Source organism: Sander vitreus, chromosome 15, assembly GCF_031162955.1.
Source record: "Sander vitreus isolate 19-12246 chromosome 15, sanVit1, whole genome shotgun sequence".
NCBI lineage: Eukaryota > Metazoa > Chordata > Actinopteri > Perciformes > Percidae > Sander > Sander vitreus.
The window spans coordinates 12,187,219-12,209,799 of NC_135869.1; the positions used below are offsets into that span (position 1 = coordinate 12,187,219).

General features: G+C 41.6%; 1 protein-coding gene across 2 annotated transcripts in view; it reads right to left on the reverse strand.

The window, feature by feature from the left end:
* The window catches only part of arhgap23a (Rho GTPase activating protein 23a), a 70,473-nt gene that overhangs the window by 38,785 nt on the left and 9,107 nt on the right, over positions 1-22,581 (reverse strand). Inside the window, exon 1 of one of the 2 annotated variants that reach the window (XM_078269610.1) lies at positions 17,935-18,273. The exons of the other annotated variant lie outside the window; for it this stretch is intronic. Coding sequence (XP_078125736.1) covers positions 17,935-17,988 — 54 coding nt within the window. The 5' untranslated portion in view covers positions 17,989-18,273. Of the gene's footprint in view, positions 1-17,934; positions 18,274-22,581 lie in introns of those variants that run through there. 2 annotated transcript variants of the gene reach the window in all.

Sequence of the window (22,581 nt, forward strand, 5' to 3'; positions counted from 1 at the left end):
ATGGCAGAAGGAAAAAGTATGCATTGGACAGGTTCCGAAACCCTGGATCCTACACTTCCCATAATGCAACTCAGTAGTGTATTTCGTCTGAGACCTCCCTGCCTGGTAAACGCCCATGTCATTAAAACTCCATGCCCCCAGTTTTCCAACACAGACTTTCCATATAAACTCCAACTCCAAGTAACCCTAATGCTATTTACATTACTAGGGGTATTTTTCCAGAGCCAGTAGTACCATTACTGAAGAGTACACTGATCTTGATGTGCTAAAGTACCCCTTTAAGGACATTATTGTTAGGTGTGTGTGAGCACAACACAAACGGGGGAAAAAACAGTGACCTGGTGATGTATGGTGTGTTCACTTCTTGTTTTACTTTTGTGATAAATAGAAAACTTACTCAGCAATATCACTTCAAGTTTTCTACCATCAGCTAATACTTGTTATTAAAAGTGACTGGTCATAGCAGGCCGCATATGGATGTAGCAGCAAAACCCCAGAGTGTATTGAACTGAGCAATGGTGCATTTTACTGCCTATGAAATCCTTTTCATCATCTGTAAGAGGAACATTGAGTTGTTTCTCTTTTCATTGCGTCACTTTAAAGGACCTTTTCTGCAATAATCACAGACTAGGTTTCTGTGGATCTACACTCCACTTCATCCCTGGTTTAAATAGTTTATAGAGTCAGCGCACACTTTCACTAACACACACACACACACACACACACACACACACACACACACACACACAAGCCACATGTCCAACTGAGTCACAGCTGAGTATAAATACACTATGTAATTAGGGTTCCTCATGAAGTCAAAGTGCTGTGTGGCTGTCTGTGTGTGTGTGTGTGTGTGTGTGTGTGTGTGTGTGTGTGTGTGTGTGTGTGTGTGTGTGTGTGTGTGGGGGGGGGGTTTCTCTTCTCACTCTCTGGTTCCGACCAGAGCACTGGGTTCAACGTAGCGCCATGCAGAACTGCCCTGTGGAGAGACGAGTGGATCACTGGCGGGCACAGGAGGAGGTCCGATTCTCCTTCAGGAGGGAGAGATGTGAGAGAAGACCACACCCATGTGTGCGAGGAAATCACAGACGGAGCAGCAGTCAGATCATTGTGCATCTCTGGTGGAAAGCCAGACAAGGGTTTAATATCTGAAAATACACAAGCGCTCCATTTCACAGTGGCAGCGCTGAGTGGGGATTTCATATCACATTTTTTTACAATAACAGTTAGTTTTGGCAAGGAGGGAGCAGTGCCTAATTTGGAAACAAAAGGTCTTTGTCCATCCAGCTCCCTCTCTTTCTCTCTCTCCTTTTCATGAACCATGGAGGCATTTACAAAAAGAGGATGATGAGAAATGAACAAAAAGGGCGTTGAGTTACAGTTTACACAGAGGACACACAGTCACACATGAAGAGTTGTGACAATAGCACCCCCTGCCACACTGTCTACTGTTTGGCTGAAGCATGCCTGAGCAGGCCACACACCCATCACCTGCATGTGAGCCTGATGTACATCACTGCAGCATACCTCCCTTATCTGACTATATGAATGCTGAGTAAACACATACTGCACCCTGGAGACGACACAGGCTTCATATTAGTTATTTTTGACCTTAACCTGGCAGCACAAATCTCTTGAAGTCAGGAAATCAAAGGCAGACATGTGCTGCTAATCTCTGCGGAGCGATGCTTCGTTGCCTCCTGCCCCGGCCCCCTCTGCTCTCTGATAACAAACACATCAGTGGAAAAGTGAAAGGGGTGAGGATGGAGGGAGGGAGGTAATGCAGGATATAGTGGCGCACGGTTGTCGGTGTAACGGACAGATTAGTTTGGTGATATGTTTTAATCCGCTTTACACTCATAACATGACCGCTGGCCAACAGATTAACACAAAAAGGCCTCCCTCCTCTTTTTCCACTGTGGCTGCCTCGCAAGACAAAAAAAACCTCTCTCTCCTACACATTAAAACAGAGAGGTGTGAGGAGGAGGAATAAGCTGAGGCTTGACAGGAAACACACAGGAAAGAGTAGAAGACTGCTGAGTGAGCCTTTAGTTGGCATGTCACAAACAAACCAGGCTGCAGACACAACGATCGCGTGTTTCTCTAAAAACAGGCTGCGATAACTCCGAAAAAGAACAGAAAGGGTCAGTGAAGGACAGGCTGCGGTTGATGCTCACAATGAAACTCCTAAAAAACGGGCACAACAAATTCGAGAAAGAGACGAGGGACTCCATTTATACCAGAATCTGAAGCTTTAAAAGTGGTGTTAAGAGAAGCATCCTCAGCTCTGAGTGTGAATCATGTCCCCTACTGGTGAGAGAAACACACTCAACATGTGGCATGGGAGGTTTCATGTGTTGCTGCAGCAGCTGCATGAATTATCTGTGTCATCACACTGCTGCTATAAATGACAAAAAGACCACAAAATATGCATGATGCACAGCGGTGGTTTCCAACCTCCCAAAGGGTTCACAAGATAAATGTGAGGGGTCAAGCTGTGAGTATGGGGATGGGAGTGATTCAAAAACATACTCTATCTACAGGAAATTAGGTTCATTTATTTTTTTCATCCTTTCTCCAAAATGTTTTTTTTTTTGTCGTGAAGGGCAGTTTTAGCCTTTCAACCCTGTAAAGGTATTCAAATTAAACAATTTGAAAAGGGAAAATCACTTTAGTTGACTGCTAAGGACTCATAAAGATAGTGAACCTGTCACCAAGCGCTCACATGATGACATTGCTCCATTTCAAGGGGACACAAATCCAAAAGGTTGAAAGTAGAGCTGGGTTTAATTTGAGTTTTGAAGTAAAGGACTTTGGGTAACACTTTACTTGAAGGTATCTACATAAGTGTGACATGACACTGTCATGAACACATGACACAGTCACGACACATGAACCCTAACCCTAACTTGTCATGACAAAAACCGAATGACACTTACTAAAAGAAGCGTTATGTCAAACGTTTATGACTTGTTTATAAACGTTTATGACACGTTCATGACAGTGTCATGTCACTCTTATGTAGATAACTTCAAGTAAAGTGTAACCGGGCTTTGTCTAAATAAAATATAGTCTAAAGTTGAAAAAGTCTATTGGTTTGAAATCAGGAAATATCCAATCAAAGAATAATAAGCCTAAGAAACTGACAAGTCATCTGATATTCACCCACTGATGGAGTATTTCTCTGTCTAGACCTACAGTCTATGGTCTAGACCAGAGATCTTCAACAGGGGGTCCGGGACCCCTAGGGAGTCCTCAGAGTCACTGCAAGGGGGCCTCCAAAATTATTGTTAATTTTTTAAACCTTTTTCAAATTCAAATTATTGAACATGAATAAAACATTATTAGCAAATATAAATCCCCACTGATGATAGGCTTTCTGGCCTATGGGTAAGGTAGTCACTAAGGTAGCCATCCACAAATACAGTTAATCCTAAGGAATCACTGTGCCATATGTATGTATATTAGAATATTTATAAAATCACGTCAACAATTATTATTTTGATAGCTTGGTATTCTATGCACTAAAAAGGTATATACAAAGACTTTAGGCTGCCCTACACTTTATTGTAGGCCCAGTTTAATATGCAACTTGATTTTATACAATATTAGTAGTAGGGGGTCCCTGCTCCGTCTCTCCTTCAGTGAAGGGGTCCTTGGTTTGAAAAACGCTGAACTCCCCTGGTCTAGACATACCAGTAATCTGTCCACGTGGATTCTACAAAGAAAAGTGAAAAAAGGGACATAGCTGTTTTAAGCAGGTTAATTTTAACTTTAATCTCCAGTAAATCCCTGTGCCACAGAACCTATAGGCCTCTTTGGCTGCACTCAGACTGGTAGTTACCACCCAGCAGCCACTAGAGGGCAGCTACAACACAGAGTCCAACAGCAGATGGGTGGGGAAAAGTCCAGTGGAACAGAGCAAAGAGTGGGGACTCGACATGCAGCTACACACAACTGCACTTTCTTTTTTTTGCTGCAGTGGCTGGCACGGGGAAGAGTGTGCAGGGTGAGTCGACCTATGAGCAGTTATCTGTGCTCTTATGTCAGTTACTAATTAATAACATCAAAGGCAGGGGTGGGAGACAGTGGCTAAAGATCAGAGAGGTCACACCTGTTGTGGGCTTTGAGGTGGAAACAGTCTCTGGAAGTCCAGAGACAAGAGCAGGTGGACTCTGAGACGAAATGTGCGAGGGCCAGATATCCCATCAACCCACAGCTGAGGGGAGCTGGGTGGTCCGCCCCTCTATCCATCCCTGACTGATACAACAACAATCCACAGCATACTCCTGCACTGAGGATTAAAGTGGTAAAGCAGGCCATCTGATCATGTGCATCTCCACAGGGAGCAGTATGCATGAATTCTTTAGATGTGCCTGTTGATGCCATGACGCCATGTGAGTCCTGTCAGCGTGGAAACCCATAGCTGGACCCCAAAATTCTCTCTTAAACGAGGTTCTCAATTATTGATACAAATCACTGTCCATCAGTCAGTACACACACTGACATTTTGCTGAAACAATTACTCCAGGGCTGCAACTAATGATTACTTCAATTACCAATTAATCCCAATTATTCTTTTAATCCATAAAATGTCATTAAATAGCTAAACGTGTCCATCACAAACACAGGGTGACATCGTCAAATGCCTTGTTTTGTGTAAAATATAAAGATCTTTAGTTTACTATCACATAGTGAATTCTTGGCATTATGCCTAAAGCTTTAGTGCGTAACTTTTTGATTTTAATGAACGTCCATTACGTTCAAGCCAAATGAGTTGCTACAAAGCTAATTAATTAAGACTATCAGTACCACACAACTCTCTCTGTATTTTTCAGTATGGCTATATTCAGAAGATTGTGTCATCCGTCGACTTTCACGCGCAGAAACTCGAATGAAGATAATTACCTCTTCTGAAGAGTCCGTTGTGTTTTTTAATCCTCCGTGTCCTCCTTGGCTACTAGCAACTGCGTGTAGGAGGGGTGGGGGCTGTGCGCGATCACGGAAGGCTTGTATCATGTGGACGCACCGACAGTTTTGTTGTCATTACTTAGAATTCCTCATGAGGGCGTCAGAAACTACGGACTATAGCTTTAAAACATTACTTGACAATACATCAGTTATTAAAATTGTTGCTGATAATTGATTAGTTTGCTAATCGTTTCAGCTTAGATAAATTAGTCTGTTGGTTTTGATAATCAGCTGATTGTTTAAGTCATTTATTAGGCAATAATAAGCTTCCAGCTTCTCAAATGTGATAATTTACTGCTTTAACTTGGACTGGTTTTGAACAACACAAGCAGAAGACAAAAAAACATGCTACATCTGCCACAAGGGAATGTGAGATACGCGAGTCAGCCAGCCAGACAAGCATCTACATAGGCAAAAAAAAAAATCCCAATAGAGAGTGGGAAGGAGAGCATGATACTGGGGGTAACAGATGTTGGAAAGTGAACACCGGGGGAGAGAATAAAAAATGAGGGCAGAGAGTGATCTAAAGCAAAAAAAAGAAGTGAGGAAGTTGGAGGGAACAGATGGTGAAGAGAGAGCAATGACACATGCACATATTTACTCACAGATGCACTCTAATTACCTCCCATACATCTCCTCTGCGTTGTATCATCGTCAGGCGTTCCTTCACTGACTTTATAGAGGCTAGACTGCGTGACTGATCGCTAAATAACATTAACACACATTTGCTACCTTGCGTGTCGGTCACATTCTGCGAAATCTTGGTATGTTGATGAATTATTAAATGCTATTAGACTTGCGTTAGTGTGTGTGTGTGTGTGTGTGTGCATGTTTATGTTGGGGGAGGATCTGTTGCCCTTTGACCCGGTTTCATAAAGTGTAGCAACATTTCATAGTCGAGAGATTCCTACTTGATCAAAACTGTAAGCATGAGTGTGCGAGAAGCAGTGATACTGATACAGAGAAACACAGCTAAATAACACACCCATTATGTTTCCCTGCACAGTAAGTGGAGAGATGGTGCTCCACTTTAACCTAATTAGCAGGGAGTGTCCTGCTTCAGTGGAGAGCTTTCTCTATGTTCAGGTCACGTCTACAACCAAACAACTCAGAAGAAGAGAAAGCAAAAGATAAAAGTTTTGTCCACCTCATCTGTTTAAGATATCTGCCACTGAAACTTCTGCAACTACCTCAATGCTGATAGAGGTAAAGACCACTTTAATTTTGGTGCTCAAAGTGTTGAGAAATGACATTAAAAAAAGAAAAAAAACACAACATCTTCCTATAAACACTTTTCTAAACTACCTCAAACATATCTTTGGTATGTATGTACTGCAATACTTTTCAGCTGATATGTATTATTATGTATTTTTTTGTTTTTCTGGGTGAAGTAATCTTTTCCAGTAACTCAGGCTTCCCACTTTAAATGCAACCAATCACCAGGTTGTCAGGCTTCACTTTTACACCCGTCTTCAACCTAATCACAGTCACCCATCACCTCCGTGCTGACATTTGCCATGAGAACCAACAAGGTGCCTCTGTTCCAGCATGAGAAAAAAACCTTGCAGGGAGACAAGTTGGACGGCAGAGACATTTACGCTCATTACAGGTCCGCAATTGGTTTTCACAGCTGATTTTTCAGAGTGTGAAATCTGATACATGTTTTTTACAACTTCAATCTGGAAATTGGTGTTATGAATCTGGCAACTTAACAGGTAGTAAGCACCACATAAATGCATAAACTACAGATGGTGTTTGTTTTCCATTGGTGCTGAAGGAGCATAGGGATTGTGGAACCAACAAATCGGTTGCAGTTAAAGGTGTGATATCTTTTCACAGTTCGTTCTCACGCAAAAACATGGACACAGAGACAACAGCTTCCCTAATGCCACATCCTGCTCTTTCTGAGTGTCATCAAGAGGCGGCGGCTGCTGGGTTTTGTCAGGTAAACTCGCAGCTGTACTTTCTCATGAGTAGATACATCTGTCCCCTGATGTGTATACCATATATACCATGAGGCCAATGACAACATCTGGCAAAGAGCTAACCCTGCTCCTCTTGCACTGTAGCCCAGCCCCCTCCTCATCTCCTCTGTACTGACCACAACCGCTGGGAGCAATCAGAGCGTCACGTCTGAGCTCTGCTGCAATAGGAGCCAACCCCCCCTCCTTCCTTTTTCTCTTTCTTTCCTGGTTGTTTTCAGGAGCAGGCCTCAGCAGCAGAAACCCACACGGCTCCAGCAGGCCTCTCGACTCTCTCCACCCCCCTCGTCTACGTCTTGGCTAAGGACAGCCATACTTGTAGCCCCCCTCTTTCCCCCTCTACCAGCCCAGATATATTTAGCTCATCTCTGCCTCTGTGTAATTACCAGATGCAAATTATAACTTTGGGAATGGAGGATGACGTCGTTGTTCTTCTTGATGGAAGATGGAGCTGGAGCCGAAGCGAGCATCTCAGCCTACAGGGCAGGCCAAAAACCAGGCAGCAGTCCAACATTTGGGGCGTGGTGGAGGCGATGCTGAGCCAGGTTGGGAGGCTAACTGAGCCAGGGTGGAGGGAAAAAAAAGAGAGGGCAGGACTGCAGAATGGAGACTGAGGGTTTATTAGAGCAAGTGAGATGGCCTGCCTGCCTCCAACAGTCCTGGAGTTTCCATTTGAGGTCATCTGGTTTTTACATTCCTGCCATGCACCACCGCTCACACTACGTTGAGGAAGTCCTCCATCGCTCTGTTTGCACAGGATCGTACAGTCCAGCGATTCTCAAAGTGGAGTCCGGGGATGTAGAGGAGCTATTTAGGGAGCCCTTAGAGCAGCGAGGAGTATATTAAAGGAATAAATTAAATTAGAAATGGGCGCCCAGATGGCTCAGTTGGTAGAGCGGGCGCCCATATATAGAGGTTTACTCCTCGACGCAGCGGGCCCGGGTTCAACTCCGACCTGCGGCCCTTTGCTGCAGGTCATTTCCCCTCTCTCTCCCCTTTCATGTCTTCAGCTGTCCTGTCAAATAAAGGCCTAAAACGGCCAAAAAATTAAAAGAAAAAAAATACTCCTAAATGAGGATCCCGCAGACAGAATATGGCCTCCTGGGAAATGTGGATTATGTCTGGGTGTTTGATGATTATTGATGTGGAAATATTTGAGAATTGCTGGTATATATCCACTGATTTTACAGATGTACTCAAGCATGATGTAAAAGTTCAAGGATTCACTAAGATTTTCCAATATTTCTCTCAGACCGTCCCAAATCTGTTTTCCAACCCTCATGACTCTCCATGGGCTCATGCTGACCTCTTCAAGTGCTGAACAAATGTTGTCAATAGGCAAAAGATATTCACATGCAAACATAATCAATTAATGCATGAATTTTGAGGCTGACAAATAAAATCTTCTCTCCTGTAAAATCTACATTTTCTTCAATCCAGACTAGAGCCTGAAGCACAAAGTGAAGCCGATCACATGCGATGCAAAAAGGCCAAGCAAAACTTATGAAGCGTGATTCTTCTGGCATTAATATTTCTCACACGGTGTGGATGAATCTGGAGATTAAATCAAAAACATTGCTGGCCTAAGCACCCCTCCACCTCCATTCTCTCTTCATCATTCCCCTGTGGCACAAAGATGGTATACAGATACCGCCTTGCATGTTTTGAATACAGGAGGATGGGCCCGCGGTATCGTTTCATCTGCCTGCTCCTTCCTGTTGACAAACTGCAGACTGTAAAACCCAGCTGTGGAGAAGGACATCTCTAGAAGACAGGGATGCTGCTACTGTTTTCTTGCTGATTCCAGAGGCATGTTGTTTGTTTACTGTAATGATGAGACCCATATGCCAGGTTGATGTTGTTTCTGTGTCTTTAGCCTCTGTCACTCTGTATTAGTGGCCTTTAAATGCAGGGGTGGCAACAACTCAGAGTCTGGGATTCACCCCGCAGAAATAAACTGTCCTCTGTGATTTCATGACTTGTTTCACCCCAGAAAAAAAAGGTCAGACGTGCAGCCGCAAGGCATTATGGGTCTCAGTTGCTTCCCTGTTTTGGCTGCCCAGTGGGAAGACAGCAAGGGACTGTGACTGTTGATATGAGAGTCAAACAGACATGGTTTCACTCTGTTATTCAGATGAAAGACACCCTGGCACTGCTTGAAGCAAAGAGAAACGCTAATAGAAACATACCGTCCTGTTAGTTTTCATTCTGTAAACTGAGTGAGCGGAGAAGGAGGGAGTGGATATACAAGAATCATACCGAAACAAACCTTTTATGGCACAAGCATACATAGGAATACCTCATGCTTTAAGGATGGCATTTAGCTAAGAGAAGCATTTATAAAAAGCACAGCTGAATCTAAATGAAAATGTCTGCAGTCGCACATTCAGACACAACTTGAGAAATGAAAGCAACAACAGAAGTTCAAAACAGAAGTATCCTGAAAGGAGATGACCAAAGAAGGTAACAGAAAGAGGACAGCAATTGCTCAAAGTCACATGGAAATGAGAAAACAAGTAAAGCTGGAATTTGGGAAAAGTTAGTCCATCAGGGAATAGACAAAAAGAAAAATTACCCCATCAACGAGGATGGTGGCACACAGAGAAAACAATAAGAACACAGCTCCGACTGCATTTGCACGCACGTAGGATTTTGGTTGAGGTTTTCCCTCCATCCCTCACAGCAAACCCACAAAATAAACAAAATGCTACCTGTTATGCTGCAATTAGCCACATTAACAATTATTCAAGATACACCAACGCAGTTTGGAATAATATGAAATAAAGTAAGGCTTACTGCGGAGTTTGACTCAAACCGAGTAACCTTTGATGCTGTGCGATGCAAATTGATGCCTAACATACCATGACATGCTACGGAAACTGAAGCATCAAAACTACCCTATCCAGGTTGGTTCATTACAGTAAGCTGAACACTGTTTTTACATTCACAACTCAGAGAAGAAAAACTTGCATTTTTCTATTATAGGCAGAATACCCCAGTAATTTAGAGTTATGGATAGTTGACTTTTTACTTCTTTACTGTAGCCTCTAGAACACAAATCTGTGTAGCTTTAAGTTAACTGTCCTGGGCAATGGATGTGACAACATGACATTGTAATGTGGCCAGGATAGCTGTTTGCCCCTGCTTGTCTTTACGCTAAGCTAAGCACGTGTTGGCTTTAGCTTCACAACAAAGCAAATAAACGTATCTCTCACAATGTCAAACTATTCCTTTAAAACTAAAACGTCTGTACAGTACTGGAGAAGAGAGGCGACATTTTGGACCATTGGTACACACAAAAACAAATACTGTAAAACATACCAGTATTTTCCATTGAGAGAATCTTAGTGAGCATGTAAACAGAGGCGGTGTTGTGCTGGACCTGCAGGCATCAGGAAAACCACAGCACTCTATCTCTTCCCAGCATCCACAGCTCCTCATTAGCTTCCCGATAATCTCTATCCCGTGATTTTGCCAGACTGTCAAAACAACCTTCCCCCTCCTCCCCTCCCAGACGGCTTACAAACTGTTGCCCGGGTTGTTTGGGAAGTACAGATAGAGGTCAGTGAGTCGGCTCACTAACTCCAATGAAACGGCTCTGATGGACGTTAGCTGGCCGACTGCCATACTCATATAAACAACCCCAGAGAAACCTCCCGGAATCATCAGAACTCTTCTTCTGTTGCGTTAGGACTTCCAGAACATGCTGTAATTATTTTCTACCTTTACTGCATAACCCAAATATTTTAACAGTTAACATCACAGTCAAGTAGGCTAATAGCTTAGTTAAAGTAGTGCTGCATGTCTTAGATATGAAATATACCCCACATGATGTGGTTTGTACAACCCATGATTGGGCGATATGACAATGTATACTGTGAGACTAAACCCCCCCACCCAACCCTCTACTGGGGTAATTATCCCTTTAAAAAGGGGCAGCCTACTGTTTTTACACATTAATATCTGTTTACTAGTGATGAGGAGTATTCAGCCTGTAAAAAAAAAGCTGTATAATGTCTTCTGTGGTTCTGGAGGACCTTTCTTAAGTCAGAAAAAAAATAACATCATCAGGATTATCTCCGGCTTGTGCTGGCAAACTAGTAATTTATAACAGAAAGTCTTAGCTTAAGTTTTAACATTGAGTGGCATTATGGGAAAAGTTGGAGCCATGATTTCTGGAGGTTAACTTTAAACAAGGCACTAAAGGTCAGGATGCCTCAGCTTTAGTGCAATGCTAAATCCCTGGAGTTCCACAATGGTTGTACCAGGCCATTGTTGCACATAAATAAAGTCTAATACATAGCAATTAGAGCCAAAACACTTTAATTTAATTGATAAGTCAATCAACAGAACAATAGTGGTCAATTTTCAGTCAATTTTCAAGCAAAAGTGACCAGCTCAAATGTGAGAATTTGCTGCTTTTCCTTGTCATATTGGTTAGTAAATGGAATATCTTTTGATAAAGATACCAAAGATTAATTAATTAATCAGGAAAATAATAAGCAGATTAGTCTATCATAAAAAATTAACTGCAAGTTTTAAGACTGTGACAGCTAAGTAATTCCTTGGATTAAAAACATTCACACCTGGTTTTTGTATCTGAAAAGAGTTTCTCAAATGTATTTAAATGTTACATATCATACCATATTTATATGATAATTCACTACATAAAATTACAATATCGAGACAGAAGACTTTATCGCCCATCGCTGCTACAACCCAGAACATCCAAGAACAGCATGTCAGTTGTACTGGTAGCTTATAAGAGCAGTGTGAAATTTGGCAGCTTTTCTGCAGGTTATGAGTGGAGGATTGTTTGTCTTTACTTTCCATTCCTTCATTGTGTTTTGGCTGTCACGCTGGCATCCTTCTCCCCCCTGACTCATCAGGATTCACTCTATTTTGTTATCTTCTTCCCTCCTTTTCCTCCTTACCCCCTCCTTCTCTCTGTCTCTCACACATTCCTGTGCAATCCCTGCTGTTGATAAAATGCCTGAAATGCTGAATAGAGCGAGACACAGTGCAGCATTCATCCATCTCCAAACATTCGTTGGGCCTCTGCAAAAATGTAAACATGATGAGAACGCAAAGCAAAAATGTGCATTTGATATTGAGATGCGACATAGACAAAATAAGATGCCAGATTTGATCATCTGAATTGAAGATCAGTTGAACAGCGGCCCCTGCTTAACCCCTGTGGCCCCTGTCGCACACAGTGACAGGGGTTCCCTCCTGCCTCTTTAGCCTATTTACTGGGGGCCAAGTGTGTGACGAAGGGGGCCCCTCACCTCTGAACTTTGACCCTGATTCAAACCTCATCTCACAGCCTTTAGACCGATCCTGCAGACAAGTCTGCATTTTGGAACAAGACCTGACTTGTTCTTCATTCCTCTTATGTGCTGAGCATCACCTTAACACGAAGCCCCTCACGTACAGTATCAGATAATATTTTTCCTGCATAGGAACAACACACTGACACACACACACACACACACACACACACGTCGACACAGCGTCTCTGCAGGCACACATACAAAGAGGCACTGACGCAGGCCAGACCATCAACCGGCTGAATCTAATTAGCTCTCATCTGTTTCTGAGAGAGGCTTTGTTTCACAACAAACCTCCCAGTGCCTGCGAGTCAGACGCCACATGAAACCCACCCAGCTGAGACACAAGAGAGGACGAGTGCTGCATTAGGAGAAGATGACTGGGTACGAGATCTGACACTTTGCTGGACAGGTAAACCTCATGTCCAGCTAATGTGTTGAAAAGAGGGGAAACAGAGAAATAAGAGCAAATAAAAGTATAGGGGAACCCCTTAATATGCTTGTAAGGTATTCAAATATTCACAAATTAACTTATTTGTAGGCCTGCACAATTCAGCGAAAAATATGAATCACGATTTTTTAGCTTAGAATTGATATCACGATTTTCTGCCACGATTTTTTTCTCACGAAGTGTAATGTTTATTGCACACATGAACCATGACATGACAAAACAAAAAAAATTGGCAGTACCAAACATAAAAAATTTTTTGGCACCTATAGCACATTGCGCATCACCACAAGGCTGTAAACATAGAGGCTTTAATGAAGAGAAGGGAGAGCATTGCAGCGCTTGGGAGCTCTTTAAAACCTATTTTATACAGTCCATGTTTAAAACTCAGAAGAAAGTAGTAGCATTTGTGATGCTGTCGGCTCGTAAAATTAAATGAGAATCAAAGTCATAAAAAAAAGAAAAGAAATTATAATTTTTTTTTTTTTAAATCAAATCAAAAATCGAAGTTATTTAAAAATGAAATCGTGAAGAAGGTGAATCGAGATCGCGATTTTATAATGATTAATCGTGCAGGCCTACTTATTTGTTTTTACTTCTACAACTAACAACTTTAAAGAAAGGCGGAAATCAGGCCATCAGGGTGTTATTCTTATAAAGTTCAGTCAGTAAGTGGGATGCCACCTCAGTGTTGAGTGTCACACTAATCTCTGGCCCTTATCTTACTTTACATAAAGGTTATCCCAATTCAACATATTTTAAATAACTGGGAAATAAAAAATAAATAAAAAAACAGTGGTATTGAATCCGTACTTGCTATCAGAAGACACCCTGATTTAAGGTATTGGTCGAGAAAAGGTTGGTTTGATGCAATTTCCATCAGAGAAAATCACATTGGGAAATATCCTCCTCCATTTTTACAGAACATACCGTCAACTTCTTATAGCCAGCATCCATTTGTCACATTTTGTGCTCTTTTAATAGCATGATTAAATGGTTCAGTAACCTAAACAAAAACTAATTAACCTCTGCAACCGACCAACCCACCGCCGGGTCAGTCATGCTGTAGCCAAGCTTTGATCATGCTCCAGTAGGGATCCCAAATGTTCATAGGATACCAAATATGCTGAGCTGGATTTGTTTGTTTTTCTAGAAAATGTATAAAAACTGAGGCACAAGACATCTAGAATATTTCCATTTGGTGAAACGGTGCAGCCATACATTTTTTTTTTTTTTTCAATAAGGAGTTGGAACAAGCAGATTCAGCATATATTTAATATTGCAGGTCAGTGTGGAATAAGATGATTTTTCCAACTTTAAAGCTACTTAGGAATAAAAGGGGGAAACTGGATTTTAAGGTGTTGAGTATGGTGTAACTGAACTTTTAATAAGCTATTCCCATTAATAAAAAATAGAATCATGATAATAATTAAATTCACAGAACTGCAATGCAATAATTGCATGTAAAAACTAAATTTATTCAATCAATAGAGTCAATTTTGAGTCAGAGACAGAGACCAACTGACTGGGGGATCAATAAAGAGGCATAAGCAACAGAAACACACCTGCTTAACAGAGCTGCACTACAGCAGCCGCTCCCATCTCACCACAATAAACAAGGTCAATGATGACTGATGTCCTTCGCCCACCTATACACACACCATGTTTGTACAGCATCAAGGACTTCCTCATGCAAACATAATAGGAGAAGGACAAATCAGACACTCCATGAATCTGGCTTCAAAACAAAAAGCATCTGACCATTTAAGTGTGACGTAAACATACTGGAGTGCCTATATTTGTGAACACAGTGTGCACGGCCATGTGTGTGCGTGTGTGATTTAAATGTGTCAACAAACAGACAGACAGACAGACAGAGACACACACACACACACACACACACACACACACACACACACACACACACACACACACACACACAAATGTATTTATTTTCTAGCCCTCTTACCCTCTTTCCCTTAAGTGGCTTTGCCACTTGTCAGGCCGTCATTGTAAATAGGAACATGTTCTTAATGACTTGCCTATTAAAATAAAGGTGAAATAAAAAATAAAATAAAAACCAGGATAATGATTGCGGATGCGAGGTGTGAGCGATGGTGCAGCTGTCGTCTCGAGGACCGGAATGCAGCAGGGGTGACGGTGTCGAGGTGGGAGGGTGGAGGTGTAAAGGTGTGAGAGATGTTTTAATGGTGTTAACGGACTGCTGCAGGGCACTCCGTAACATACACTTTACTGTCATGCTCTCTGTGTCCACTGTGTAGTTTCACCCACTGCACTGACGCAGTTAAAGACAGTATGTAGTATCATGTTTTGGGTATGTCGCACATTTAGCCTGGGAAAATTGCATGTGCCAATACTGTTTGATTCTTCAGGGTAGTGTCCCATAATGCAATGCACAACAGGCTGGCTTTTGGTGAACTTTCCCAACTCAAAATTTGGAAAAAGTTCTCCATAGCTGCAGCACGAGTAACTTTTGTTGTCACATGACTTCTGCATCACTTTCTGTTAGTACAAAAGGGTACATTACAGTAATGTCCTATATACTAAATCACAAAAATGTGAGAAAAGTAAAGTAAAAGCAGAATATTGTGTTGCAGAATGTTTCTTTCTTTTTTTCTGTCCTCACAACTACTCAGGTTCATCTTGTGACCCTTCAGCTCCTGGCCCGCAGGTTAGAAAACACCAGTATACAGCATTGAAGTGGGATACAATGTACGAAGAATCACATAAATTCCCAGCATTGCAGTATTGTCTGTGCTATGTGCCTACTACGTGGTGAAACCATCTGCTAATGATCACAGGAATACTTTCCTCTGCCGCATCATACAGCTGCTTTCAGTTAACGTTGCCTTTGACCAGGAGCTGATCCTGGACCTGCTGACTGGATGGGGCATCAGTGGTCTGAGGTTTGCATCATTTCTGAGGTTGTTGTCCTGTGATAAAAAGAAAGTCTGTGGATCGGCTAAAGCCTCTGTCTGAAGTTTGGCTTTTGATTATTAGGAAGCTATTAGCTGGGCTGTAGAGAGCAAAGGCCACGGATCAGCAAAAAATAAAACACTGTCATCGATCGTGTGCAAGTCCTGTCTGGATACACTCAGGAGACTGCAGTTCAGGATAATGCTGCATTAGTCTGCAGTGTATCAGAGGCAAACTGGTGCATGTGACACACGGACAAAAAAAGAGGCTTTAACATCGACCGGCTCAAGATTTTCATATAAGCGCTCTCATGTTTCCCATCATATCCTCCGGCATCACGTGGCACAATGCAGCATTAGACACCATGCTCGTCCTGCCCTCTGCCCCACCCATGCCTCTATTGATCTCACCCACAAAGCCTGCACTGCTACATTAGAGCAGGCCTGCTAACAACGTTGAACTAGTCCCACTGGACATCATCATAACTGCTCAACACTCTCACGCCTTCCTGTCTCCGCGCCCAGATGCTGAACCAACACAGAAAGCCTGATTACTTTGTGTCTCATTTCGGAAAATTAAACATTTAATCAGATTATAGTAGTTTTGCATCTCACTGTTGGGCTTTATCGCTTCATCTAAATGACTTAGCATTCAATCACATGCCAGATGTGTTCCTGGATGTACTCAGTTGCACATCAAGAGGATAATTCGGTTTTCTGTACAATAAAACAGCCATCATGAAGATAAACTGCTTTTTTTGGCCAAAGAGAAGTAAAATGACATGCAGAGAGAGAAAGAAGCCCGGCTAAATGAGAGCTTGGTGTCGGCTGAGACATGCAGGGTCAAAGGTCAGGTATGAAACAGGTCGGGGACTGAGATTAGATTTAACTGAGGTCGGCATAGGAGCTTATGTAAAAAAGAAACATAAACAAACAGTTTAGAGAGAGTTAGACTGGAGGATATCAGACACTTTGAATGCAGTTTAATGACTTCTTGTTCATTAAGGCGACAGTTTTGTGGGCACAGCAGTTGTTATACATTTACTACAAAGTGTTTTACGACAAAGCTATACGTAACAAGCCTCAAATTGAAAAGATAAAAGTGAATTTTATGTGTCTGAAGGAACATTCACAGTTCTGTTACAGCGAAATACAATCAGAGAAGTTAAATGAAAGCATGACCACAGAATAGGAAGTGTTATTCTTTGCTGGAGAGGATCAACTCAACCACAACAGATAGAAAGGGAGCAAAGGTAGGTGGAAAATGGGGGAAATTCATGAGAAACCCCCCCCCCCACAAATTTTGTAATAGTAGAGTGACAGCAGAGGATGATAAGGTAAGACAGACACTGGCAAATATAGTTCATAATCCTGTCAAACACACAAACGCATTACAGCAAAGGTCCAAAGCAAATATCTCAGCAACTCCCTGGCTGACACATCCACATCTCACTCACACTCACACACACACACACACACACACACACACACACACACACACACACACACACCATAAAACAACACAAATTCACAAGAACTGGATTTATCTAACTTTTTTTCAGAATATAAGCCGCTGTTAAGGATGGGATTCATCGGTATATAACCTATGATACAGTTATGAAAGGAGTTTCTTTCTACTGGGGGTTATAAAGTCTTGTGATGTCCATTGACTTAAAGGTCATATTTTTCCAATCTTCTCATTTACGGTTATATCATCACTTAAGAAACACCCACCTGCATGTGTAGCACTATTGATGGCTTGTTTGTGTGAGTAAAAACAGTTAAAACAAGTGATGGAAGTCCACTAGCCAATTAACTGGATAATTCGCTTGATTAATAGCAAAAAAAATCAACTAAAGAAGAAGTGGTCGACACTCCAAACACCCACCGCTGTTTGGGACGTCCCGTCTCTATTGACAGGCTGTCCGCCTTCTGGTGCAGCAAGAGGCGGACAAAAGAGTGAAGCAACCCGGGCGTTAAATGTGACTCTAGATCACTTTTGTGAAGCAGCCGCTAAATTCATTCGGCTGCGCACCATTTGCCCTCAACAATAGTGAACAAAAGCTGCAGAAAAACACTGATCAAACACTTGGTTTCAGTACAGTATGTCGCCGAGTGTGTGTACACAGTGGCTATGTAAACTAGTGTTAATCCTCTTAGGAAATCACGCTCTCTGACCAGCAGTACCGCGCTGCACTTCAGCCTGTCCAAACACAATATCGTACAGGTATCAATATAATTATAAATAAGTAGCTCCTTGTACTTACGTGGTTCTCAGAGTAGGGTGGTATTCCAACAAGGCAAAAAGCAACTCCATTCATTGGACAACAGAAATTGTTCGGCTGCAACAAGGAGAGGCAGATTTGTTGCTGCACGAGCAGTGAACAGAACAGAAGCAGCTCTAAGAGTAACAATGCTGCGGTCAAACATAAACTTATGTTCAACACGTATCCAGCTTCCTTCCTTCTAAAAAACCCACTCTGTTCCCGTTGTTCCGGGCCTTTCAATGTGCTAACCCCCTCCTCATCCTCTTCTTTTTCTTCTTCCGCCAGACCGCATCAGTTGTACATAACTAAATCCCTCTGTGCTACTCGGCCCCATGCTCTGCCCTGCCTGGAAACTCACTGCAGCGGCGTCAAAACACATGAGGGGAAACCGGAAGTCAGGAGACTACTGCCTTCAAAGTAAAGTCCTGAGAGGGAACGTGTCCAAATGTCAACAAAAATGGTGGAATGTAACAAGTACATTTACTCAAGTACTGTACTTTTTCGTACAATTTTGAGGTACTTTATTTGAGTATATCAATTTTATGCTGCTTTATAATTCTACTCCACTACATTTTGGAAGCCATTTTTACTCCACTACATTTTTTTGATAACATGAGTTAATTAGTTACTTTGCAGATTCAGATAATTAATACAAAATATAAATCAACTACTACATTATGATGTATTATTATAGATTAAGCTACCCAGCAGTATATAAAGTAAAAAGTAAAGTAAAAGTTTAAATGCAGAACGTTTACTTGTAACAGAGTATTTCTACACTGTGATAGCCTACTGCTATTTTTACTTAGCCTACGTAAAATATCTGAGTAGGCTACTTCTTACACCACTGGTGATTACTACTCATGACTGAATGTGGGTAAGGCCCGAGCAAAACCAGCTTTGTAACATTTCTGGAATTTACAGATAAACAATTAGTAGTGGATGTGTTTCTCATAGGTTTTGATAAATGTTTACACTTGAAGAAAAACAAGCCCATTTATTTTATTTTATTAGTAACACATTGGCTAAAATATATTTTTGTTGAGCAAGTATTTTAATTCACAAAAAGAGTTCCTTAGTCTACACCTTTTATGGTGGAAATTAATACCGGAATTACTACAGTTGTATTGTAGTTAATTTGACATTATGGGAATTGAAGGTAGTCAAAATAGAGGAGGGTGCGTTGGGTAAATCTGTGCGCTCCGCCCTGCAGACCCGCAGCGTGCGGGCTCCCTCTGGCTGTGCCAAGACATTTGTGTGCAGGACTGGAGGGATCTCTGATGCCACCAACACAGTAAGTAAAGTAAGGGTTTGAAATAAAAAAAAGCAAAGCGTTTTAAAAAATAAGTCAGGCACTGGAAAAAAGTATATAGTTTTTTTAACCATATATTAAAGTATGTAGGACAAATTAATTAAGTTTAACTGAAGTTTAACTAACACATCTGTCACCTGAATAACTGTAAAACTACCATTACTGCAGTGTGATAATATTTAAGTAGAAGTTCCGCATTCCAAAGTATTATCAGTACTTACTTTAAGTAAGTAAGTAAGTAAGTAAGTAAAGTTTATTTATATAGCACTTTTTAAAGTTAAAAATCTCAAAGTGCATCATAATATATTATGAAGCACTTTTTATTTAATAAAATTAAATACAATAAATAAAAGACTACAGAGAATACAACTAACTGCCATAAAAACCCTTTCCTAGCTAAAAGCCTGTTTGAAGGAGAGTATCAGTTTAAGTATAAAAAGTAGAATTACTCACGCAGGCACAATCCAAGTGTTACATTATTATAGGCCTAATATCGGAAGAGGCATTATAAGCAGCATATTAATGTTTATTAACTATTTTATATACAAATTACATGTACTATATAACAATGCATCATAATGTATATGCAGTGGTTCCCAACCTTTCATTTCACCTTTTCATTTTTCCTTGGTGCCCCCCCTACTCATGTCTAAGAAAACCCTCTCTCGAGATAGAGCCTTACTTTCTTTTTTGATACAGAGGAGTTATCAGCATTTTTACGTTTCTCCGCCATGTTTCATTCATAAAATAGGGATGCCGTGGCGGGATGATAGCAGCTAGCAGCTGACCTGATGACAGCAAGGGTCCCAGGTTAAGAGGTCCCGGAGGTTTGGCCTACTAAGTAGCCTGCCTACAATTTTAAGCAAGAACAAAAATATATAGTTTTCATACAGACTTTTGTATACATTATATATTCTAGTGTATTATCATAATTTGTTTAACGTGTGCTAATTAATTAATTAATTAATTAATTAATTATTAATTACCTCAACCTCAAACCAGATAAAGACTTGTGCCCCCCCTGTGATCTTTGCCGCCCCCCTGAGGAGTGCCCGGACCCCAGGTTGGGAACCACTGATGTATATGTACATTATAGGTTTTTGAAATTTTAATCTGAAACAGGTATCACATAGATGTAGGGAAGTAAAAAGTACAATATGTCCCTCTGAAATGTAGTGAATGATAAAGTAGTAAGTACAGCACTTAGGCACTTAGTACAGCCTAGGTTCCTTCAAAGATTGTGGAATCTCAAATGATCAAGTTGTATTTATGTTGTAAAAAGGGAAGTGAAAGAGCAACTGCAGGCCGCAACTAATGATTATTTTAATTATTGATTAATTTGCAGATTATTTTCTCAATTAACTGATGAATTGTTTGGTCTATAAAGCCAAAAATCTTCACTTTACTTTCGATAACAAATATTCACATTTGAGAAAAAACAACCAGTGAATTTCTGGCATACTTGCTTAAGACATTACTTAAACGATTAATCGATTATAAAAATAGGTCTGACAGCATCATCACTTTATAGTAGCACTGAAAAACTACCTCATAATCCTGATGTACTGTAAAAGTAGTAAACCACAGGCTTATTAAATGGGATGCATTACACTGCATGAAAAATGTCATAGCCTAATTATAAATCAGTGTTACTAACAAAAGTCCTGATTTACAACAGGGATGGGCTCAATAAAGCATAATGAAAGTTTAACTCATTGACAGATATCTGAATTTCTTCCACACCCAGACAGAATAGACTATAATCATTCATATATTCTCGGAAAACTTGTATTTATAGCCCCTTTGGCTGCAGATAAATACTGTGAATCAATAGGCGTGCAGTGCAGTCAGGGGAAGCTTACTCATCAATAGAACAGGAACTTCGGACTGCTGCCAAGAAGTCAAACTACTTCATTTTACTGTACATGTGCTCCATGGTAGCTGTGGCCTTAATTATGTGTAGGAGGTGTTAATATTAGCTTTAGTCCAGATGAAGGAAAAACAAGGAAACAAGATAAAAATGTGGAGACATGGTGCTGTGATGGCTTAAAGCTGGAGGAGGCCCATGTGGCTACTATTACTCTGAGGGGCGCAAGTATCAGAGAGAGACTTCAAAAGCCTGCCTGCAGACTGGAGTCATAGGGGGGGAAAGGCAGCTTTTGGGAGCCTTCCCACGCCAAGAGCTGCAGCAGCCAATTTAGCCTCCATCTCAACATGTCTCCTCTGTCTGCTCACGCTCTCTCCACGGCATCCAACCTTCGCCTCTGGCCCGCTCAGAGACACCCAATACCCCTGCCAAAGGCTTACAGAGGACACTCTCCGAAAGTCCTAGTCATGACTTTGACTCATCTCCAATTTAAGACGGATAATTAACATACGTGACCCCCCAGGTTACTCGTATAGTGCGGCCAAAGTAGGTTCTGTGAACACACAGCTGGTTGGAAATCCACCGTGGCAAAGTGAGAGCCCAGAGAAGCTTAGCAGCAGTATCCTGGTCTTAAGGTGAGAGAGCAGGGCAGATGGTCTCTGAGAAAAGGGAGGGTGATGAGGCAGGCACTGGGGGTCATGGAGCTTGCTTTCTTTCGGGGGAGATCAAGGAGCGTGAGGGCTGTCCCAGCTGGACTTTTTCTGTATTTTGTCTGACCTTGAATCTGGATCTTTCTCTGCAGCCTATTTCTGCAGTCCATGTGTTTTCTATTATATTGTAAATCACTCTGTGCCCCGACACTTTTTTTGTGGGAAGAATGATCAGATGTTAGTGAACCCCTACTGTTTGAGGTCTGTCCACATCTTATCCCAGATTGCACGCAGATACAAACTCACGCTACGCATCAATTTGACTGTCAGACGAGCAAAATGGGCTTTCTCTTATTGCTGTTCTGCTGGTCGACTGAGACTGAGCGGTGCGGAGAGGAGGAAGATTTGTGTGTTTGAGGTGTTATGTGTCATATCTTAACGCATATTTCAAAATGCGGATTTGGAAATTCAGGGTAAGGAGCTGCAATTGTATCCACATATAGCCATTAAAGAAGTGGCTTTTATCTGACATACTGCACTTGATGTCTCTCTTCCCTGTGCTGCGTCTCTGGGTCAGCCTTAGTCACTGACACACAGCCTCAGGCCCAGTGATTGACTGAGTAAGCCCAGATCTGAATGTGATGTGAGGCGACACGCCCCAATCTTTTTCCCTTGAGGGCCGGCTGGAGACGAGCAGGGAGCATCCAGAGACTTCCCTCGACCATTACATAATCACACACAGCCTGGTGCCTTGTAGTACAAACCCATAAACAACCATCATCCTATTTGCTCGCTTGACCGCGCACCCCTGACTCCCA